Here is a 7,903-nt window from a genome sequence, read left to right on the forward strand (position 1 = left end):
GTGGTTGTGGTGTGTGGGGAGAGGGAGAGAGAGAGGCAGGACAGGATAGGAAAACAAGCCTTTGGGCCTGCGTTTTTGCTGGAGGAATCTCCCAAGTGTGTGGTGTCCACACAGTCAGCCCTTCCCTGGTATGCGGGGTGGGGGCAGGAGTGAGCCTCTGAGTGGTGTGGTGGAGAACAGATTTGTGGAGAAACTGAAGCAGCCACGTGCACCCCCCAGCCCCACACTATGCTCCTCCCAGCTGCTTTATCTGGATCTGAGACAGCAGAGAGTGGGGTGAGGGGTTCCTGTCCCTCCCCACCCACTAGGCCTTACCTCCTCCAACCCTGGAGCTAGCTTGTATCTGAAGAACAGCATCTGGGAGAGGAAACCAGGGGGTTTTGTGGTTGTCTTAGCTGGGCTGCATTTGAGCTGCCCCAGAAGTTGTTTTCATTGCCAAGTCGCAGTCCTGAAATATGCGAGGGAGGGAGCAAGAAAGAGCAGCACCCTAGAGCATGTGCAGAGGTCCCTCCCATAGCCTCGCCCGGCTGAGAGCACACGAGCCCACCTCTAGGGCGGGAGCCGCCGGGCCGGGCCGGCGGTGGAGGGGCTTCTGTCCGCGAGCCTCGCTCTTTCGCTATTGCGGGGCGGGGGTGGGGGCGACTCACTTCTCTGTCTGCGCAGAGACTCTCCGGAAAGCCGGCGCGGCGGGTCTGCTGCTATTCCCCGCCCGGGGGTCGCGCTGCAACCCGGCGCGGGCGGGCTTTGGGCAGAGCAGCTGAGCAGGGCGGCGGAGGAGGGGGAAGAGGAGGAGGAGGAGGAGGAGGAGGCATCGAGCCGGGGAAACAAAAGGCGGCGCAGGAGGGAGCCAGGAAAACCGAGTTTGGGGGAAAGTTGGAGAAAGCAGGGCCGGCCGCCGCCGCCGCCAGCAGGAGGGAGGCGGGCGGGCGGGCAAGGAAAGTTCGACGGAAGAGAAGCGGCCGGAGGGAGAGGACGGGGGTGGGCACGCTTCGGGCTGCCCCTCCCGAATTAGGGGGTGGCAGCTCCGCGGCTCAGATCGCCCCCCCTCACGTGGATGATGGCGGCGCGCCCGGGCAGGAACTGAAGGACCACCTCCCGTTTCCAGGTAAGGCAGGAGGGGGCGGAGGGGCTCCGATTCCACACACACCCCCAGGAGAGGACCGGGGCGGCAGGAGGAGGACGAAGCCTCTGCCGCCAAGGGTGCGCCCCCCCCCCAAGCCTCTGAGGAGCCTCCTCCTTTTACTGACCCCCCCCAAACCTTTCCTCCCTTTCCTCCGCCCCACCACCAGCAAATTGAGATAAGAGTTTCTCCTCTAGCTTTCCCTCTGTCTGCCCCCCTCCCGGCCCTGCATGATGGAGCCCCTTCGCAGGGAAGGAGCTGGGGCAGGAGCTGGCGGCGGCTGGCTCTGGATTGGGTCCCGGGCGAGGACTTGAGCCAAGCCAGCGGGCGGCTGGGTGCGGAACAGATGAAACCCGGGTGGTGACCAGCTGCGACTCCCTGCGAAGAGGCTGAAGCACTCTGCACATGCCCAGAAGGAGCTCCGGTTTCCGCGCCCTGGGGGCGGGGAGTCCCGACCGGCTGATCTCCCGCTGCCTGCCGAAAGCCACGTGGGGAGAACTGCCTGGCCCACGCCCAGCTCCGCCCTCGCCCCGACGGGCTTCTCCCCTCCCTGCCCAAAGGGCTGGTGTCGCGGTTTCTGTCTTTGGTGGGCCCCGGCTGGGGAACTGCCCAGGGGTCTCTGGGGCCGACTCCAAGCCAGGGCGGGGTGGGGGGCGCTAGTCGGACACGCTTGCACTGACTTGCTGGTGGGAAACGCGCGGAGAGGCGGATTCTTCCGAGGCGCAGCAGCCCGGCTCCTTGAGGCAGCAGGAGGCGCCCTTGGCCTTCGCGCCCCCCCGCCCCGCCATGGGGCATCTTCCCCCCGCCCCCAACTATCCGCGTCCCCAGCTTGCTGGCTCTAGCCCCACTCCCTCTCAAAAGCAGGCGACGAGGAGGGAGGGAGGTCCCCCCAAGCCCCCCCCCCCCCACACACGCCTTTCTCCGAGGCGCTGGGTGCCGCCGGCCGGTGCGCGGTGCTGTACAACACAGCAGCGGGGCTTCGCCGGCCAGGGCCGGGTCCAAACGCGAGGGGGCGCCGCTTCCTACGGGGTGGGACGCCGCGGCGGGGCCTGATCCGCCGCCCGGCCCAGATGCAGCGCAGTGCTGCCTCCCTGGCGCTGCTCCCCGGGGCAGGGCGGGGGCCGCCATCTGCCGGGCCGGGCCGGGCGGCCTAATCCCCCTAGCTGCTAATGAGGAGTGGCAGGCGGAAGGCGAAGGGCCTGACATGGAGGCCAGGCGGCAGCAGGGGCCAGCAGACGGGGGCCTCCCCCGAGTCCGTGGAAGTGCTGGGCGAGGCCTCCGCCAGCTAGCGGGACCCACCTCCCCGCTGAGCGTCTGGCTGGGTTTGTCTGGGACAGGGAGGAGGAGGAGGAGGGGTGCGCTCACGCTGGGGCGGGCGGGGCGGGGCGGGGCGGGCCTCCCTTCCTGCTACCCAGCCCCAAGAGGCGGCTTGTGGGTCACAGGGCTGCTTCAGGGGAGGCGGGCTGGAGGGCCAGAGGTGCTGCCTGGCCGGGTGCCTCCCGGGGAGGACTCGGACTCGGAGGGCTCCCTCCTTCCGGCTGAGGTCCGCCTGGTCTCCTCCATCCCTCCCCGGCTCATAACTGGACTAGGTTGTGTACCAAGGGAGGTGCAGGATGGAGGGCCTGGAGGAGCAGAGGCGCCTTCCCCGGCAGCAGTGTTGGAGCTGCCCCACACCGCTCAGGCTTCCAGAGGGACTGCGGGGGAGGGGCGGCAGGCAGCAGAAGGGTCCAAAGTCCAGCACACCTTTCCTCCTCCTCCTCCTCCGGGCTACACCTTGGGGATGCGCCTGCCGCAGCCTGCAGGGCATGGAGGGTCAGGACCGGAGCAAAAGCGGGTGTGGGTGTGTGTAAGGAGGGCTCCAAGTAGCCAGGGGGCCTGTGAGGCACTGCACCCACGCCCCTCGTCGCCTCCTCCGCACCATCATCTGAAAAGCGAGGGCTAGGACAGGGGCGAGTGTGGGGGTTGAGGCTTCTCCTCGGCCAAGGAGGGTGACGACTCCAAGCCTCGTGGGCCTGATGTGCTCCCTCCTGCCCACCCCCCACCCCCACCCCGAAGATGGCGTTGCTGGGCTTCAGAGGATGGTGAGTCTGAGCACGCTGGGTGCAGGACACAGGGAGCCCAGCAGCTCCAAGCCGGGGAGACAAGGGGCTTCCGGTGGGGCCGGGGCCTGAGACCCTTCCGGGCGTGGCTGGGCTATGCCATGGGGCAGGAGCCAGGAGGGCTCCCAGGCGCTGCTAACAAGGTGCATTCTCTTGCCTCCACTGCCCTGTTCCCTGCCCCACAAGCCGAAGGATGAGGGTCTTCTCTGGATGCTGCTGCTGCCGCCTCCAGGTGCTCTGGACTGCTTTGGCTGTCTCTGTGGCAATTGGATTCACCATCCAGCTCTTGGGCGTCTCCCTTCAGAAGAGGTAAGTCCTGCCACCACCCGCCTCTCCTTCTTAAGCAGCAGCTGGCCGCTGGCTGAGATAGCTGCAAAAGGTGATTAGACTCATCTGGAGGAGGGTGGAGTCTGTAGTGGCTATTAGCCAGGAGAGTGAAGTGGAGATTCTGTGTTCATCAGAACAGCCCTGCTGGATCAGGCTCCCCAAGGAGGCCCATCTAGTCCAGCATCCTGTTTCGCACAGTGCCCCCCCCCCCCGCCACCAGATGCTGCTGGGAGCCTACAGGCAGGAGCTGAGTTCAGGAGCAGTCTATCTCCAAAAACCAGATGCTGAGGACAAGCCATGGAGGGAGACTATTGCCTTCCTGACATTCTAATAGCAGCATCTGGTTGGACCACTGGAGGAAGCAGCAGGAAGGGGCCAGATGGCCAAGGGCTGCCCTACCAGTGCTCAGCAGTGGTGCCCAGTGGCCAGTCAACAGCAGGGGGACACACGCCCTGCACCCTCACCCCAGCCCTGCACAAGAGTGTCCGGGGAGTGGGATGCTTTTCACGCCTTTTCTTGCTCTCCCCTCCAGGGCCTCCTTGTCCCGGCTGCTCCCAACGCCCTGGGCCCCTCCAGCCGAAGTGCAGCAGGTGGGGGAGGCAGAAAGGCCCCCCAGGCCTGCCCTCCTGTGCCAGCCAAGGCAGCACTTGGTCTTCCTGAAGACCCACAAGACGGGCAGCAGCACCATCGTCAACCTCCTGCACCGCTTCGGGGAGACACGGGGGCTGCGCTTTGCTCTCCCTGCCCGTTACCAGTTCAGCTACCCCAACCTCTTCCAGGCCCGGCGGGTCAAAGGGTGGCATCCCCGGGGGCGCCCCTTCGACATCCTCTGCCACCACATGCGCTTCAACCTGCTCGAGGTGTGTGTGTGTGTGTGTGTAGGCACAGGCTCGTGACACGGGTGCTGGGAGAGTTCTTCTGGAGAGGGGGGCACAGAGGCCCGCCTGTGCATTCATCCCGGCCACCCAAACCCAGCAGAACCAACATCACCAGGTTGATTCTGCTGGCCATGGCAGAGTAGAGAGCACCTCTCCCCTCCTTGGCCTTTGCAAGTCTGGCTTAGTGAGCCCCCCACCCCACCCCACCCCGCTCCCTGTCCCAGGTTCTTCTCAGGCTTCTCCAGACTCTGTCCAGACACTGCTTATCTCTGGAGCCACAAGGGTTGGGAACATGATCCTTCTCAAGCAGCAGGGATGCTGTGAGTGCTGGGCCTTCTACCAGACTCTGATTTCTAGGCAGGCTTGTGAGGAAGGTGCCCAGAAGGGGTGCTGCCCTCCCAGCGCTGGCAGCGCTCCTCTTCATCCATGCCCAGGGACAAGGCCGGGTCTTGGGGGCTCCAGTTTCCTTGGCCATGGTAGCATCTCCACAGCCTGCTGGTTATTGCTCCTTGTCTTATATTTCTGGCTGGTCCACGACTGTAATACAAATTCCATTCCATTCTGCAGCCTGCTCACAAATGGGATCAAGGCCAAGGCTCTCCAAGGCCGGCAGGTGGAATCACCAAGTGTCTTTGGGCATGTGCAGAGAGCAATTCCCCTGTCACTGGGAGAAATGGGGCACTGGCTTCCAAGATGGCCTGCATGCCTTCTCAAGTCTGCCCTCCCTTCCCCGCAAAGTACTGTGGGCATCCATCTGCACCACCGCTTTTTTCTTACGCAGAAGTGCACCTTAGCTCGCCTCCGTCTCTCCCTCTGCAGGTCCAGAAAGTGATGCATCCCAACAGTTTCTACTTCTCCATTGTGCGGGACCCAGTATCCCTGGCAGAATCCGCCTTCTCCTATTACCAGGGCGTGGCGCCCGCTTTCCGTCGCGCTGGATCGCTGCCCGAGTTTCTGGCCTCCCCGCAGCGCTTCTTCCGGCCGGGTGAACGAGGCAACCACTACGCCCGCAACCTGCTATGGTTTGACTTTGGCCTGGACTTGCCAAGGGGCCCCAGCCCAGCCCCGGTCAAAGCCGCCCTGCTGGGGCTGCAGCGCACCTTCCACCTCGTGCTGCTGACAGAGCACATGGACGAGTCCCTGGTCCTCCTGCGCAGCGCCCTCTGCTGGAGCCTCGATGACGTGGTGGCCTTCCGGCACAACCTGCGCAGCCCGGAGGCGGTGCGCGCCCTGCAGCCCGGAGACGCTGCGCGGCTGCGGGCCTGGAACAGCCTGGACTGGCACCTCTACGTCCACTTCAACCGCACCTTCTGGGCCCGCGTGGAGCACTTTGGTCGGGCCCGCATGGCCCAGGAAGTGGCTGCACTCCAGAAGCGGCGGGTGGAGTTGGAGCAGCACTGCCTGCAGGGCGGGGGTCCGCTGGAGCCTGGCCACATTGCTGACGAGCGCATCCGCCCCTTCCAGTTTGGGCAGGTGCCCATCCTGGGTTACGCCTTGCGGCCCAGCCTGGCACCTGGAGACCAGGCGTTGTGCCAGCGCATGGTCACCCCAGAACTGCAGTACAAGGACTTGCTGGACGCCCAGCAGTTTCCTCCACCCGGACCAGGCCACAGCTCTCCGCCCAGGGGAGTGAGGGAGCCACAGAAGGGCAGAGAGGCTGCTTTGGCACGGACCTCCTGACCCAGTGGGCCTGGGGCTTCCCGGGCTCCTGAAAGGTGCTTGGGTGGAGATCCTCGAATGGGCACAGAGGAGTCATGGAACTGAAAGGACCCGCACGCAACACTTGCCTCCTGCCCGGCGGAACAACTGGCACTTAACTGTTTTGATCGGTTTGAAGGCTGCAGTATCCCACTCCCCATGCCCTGGTTCTCTCTCTCTTCAAAGAGCCCTCCAATCCCACAGCACCCATAACTGCAAGTGGGACAGAAGCTTCAAAAGCAGGAGAACTCCCGCAAACACAAGCACTTCCCTGGGGGTCTCCTCTTGCTGGGCAGGCCAGCAGTTCCCCCCTCCTGGGGCTCAGCACAGCTGTGCCCTGCTTCTGTCCAGCCATCAGTCCTGCTACCCAAAGGGTGGCGGTGGCGGCGGCTGCTGCTGCTGCTGCCGCCACCTCCTCCTCCTGCTTCTGGCAACTCGCCTGCCAATATGGAAAGAGTCAGCTGGCTGCAGGGTGGGGAGCTCAGAATGAAGCTGGCAGACACGGAGGCTGCAATGCACTCCTCGGAACTCCAGGTTTCCCATGAGCTGCCTGGGGCTCATAGGACAGGGAGGAGAGCTGGGCTTGTGGGAGCAAGCATGAGTGGTCCCCTTTGCTAAGCAGAGTCCACCCTGGTTTGCATTTTGATGGGAGACCACATGTGTGAGTGCTGCAAAATATTCCCCTAAGGGATTGGGCCGCTCTGGGAAGAAAGAGCAACCGCATATGTGTTCCAAGTTCCCTCCATGGCAGCTTCTCCAAGACAGGGCTGGGAGAGACTCCTGCCTGCAACCTTGGAGGAGCCGCTGCCAGTCTGTGTAGACGATACTGACAATACTGAGCCAGATGGACCAAGGGTCTAACTCCCCTTTGTTCCGATGGCATCCGCTATGCACACAGGGGCTATGCTCCTACTTCTCTGCTTCCTCTGTGCTGTTCACACATGCATTTTGTGCCCACAAGGTGGCTCGTGACCAGTCAGTTCCAGGGGGCGACAATGGTTCTGCTCTGTTCGTCTAGGGAGGGCTGGAGAGTGCCAGTGTCTGGCAACATTCACACACACAGTTACATAGGAACAGAGGTAACTGCCATATACTGAGTCAGACCCTGGGTCCATCTAGCTCAGTATTGTCTTCACAGACTGGCAGAGGCTTCTCTGAGGTTGCAGGCAGGAATCTCTCTCAGCCCTATCTTGGAGATGCTGCCAGGGAGGGAACTTGGAACCTTCTGCTCTTCCCAGAGTGGCTCCGCCCCCTGAGGGGAATAGCTTACAGTGCTCATTCAGAAGCAGTATGGCCGAGTTCAGACATACAGGATAACCACAGTCATTGCTGGCTGAGGTTGTAACTGCAGTTTGCCCAAATGCACGGAACCGTGGTTACGGGCCAAAAGCTAATTCTGGTTTGCCTCGCCAAACTCCAATTGGAACCTTTGGTTATTTCTGTGTTTCACTGCTGACCACTGAGATTTTGCCACCGAAACATGCCACCCAAATGCTGACTTGGCTATAACCATGTTTTGTGGCTATTCCAAACTCCAGTCATAGAGGCAGTGGGGATGTGCCTTGGTGGCTGAGCAGTAGGGAGGGTCTCCTGTGTCCTTCCACTGGAGTTTGGCTATCCACAGTTGGGTGAACATCTGTGGTGTGATTTGGAGTTAGAAACTGAAACCTCGGCCATGCTGAACTCCAATTAGCTTGTATGTCCGAACCGGGCCTATATGGTCCAGCTTCCCTTCCCTTTTAGCTCTTCCCCATGAGAGCAGAAGGGGATGCAGTGCCCGC

The 7,903-nt window shown here is 62.8% G+C and overlaps 1 protein-coding gene across 1 annotated transcript; it reads left to right on the forward strand.

The window, feature by feature from the left end:
* The first annotated feature begins 877 nt into the window (after positions 1–877).
* Positions 878–6,503, forward strand: GAL3ST4 (galactose-3-O-sulfotransferase 4). Its single transcript, XM_053265430.1, has 4 exons — positions 878–1,105; positions 3,406–3,528; positions 4,079–4,406; positions 5,244–6,503. The coding sequence occupies exons 2-4, from the start codon at positions 3,413–3,415 to the stop codon at positions 6,102–6,104; spliced, it is 1,305 nt and encodes a 434-aa protein (XP_053121405.1). The 5' UTR covers positions 878–1,105; positions 3,406–3,412; the 3' UTR covers positions 6,105–6,503.
* The last annotated feature ends 1,400 nt before the right edge of the window (positions 6,504–7,903 follow it).

The sequence above is a fragment of the Hemicordylus capensis genome, chromosome 6, assembly GCF_027244095.1.
Source record: "Hemicordylus capensis ecotype Gifberg chromosome 6, rHemCap1.1.pri, whole genome shotgun sequence".
Taxonomy (NCBI): Eukaryota; Metazoa; Chordata; class Lepidosauria; order Squamata; family Cordylidae; genus Hemicordylus; species Hemicordylus capensis.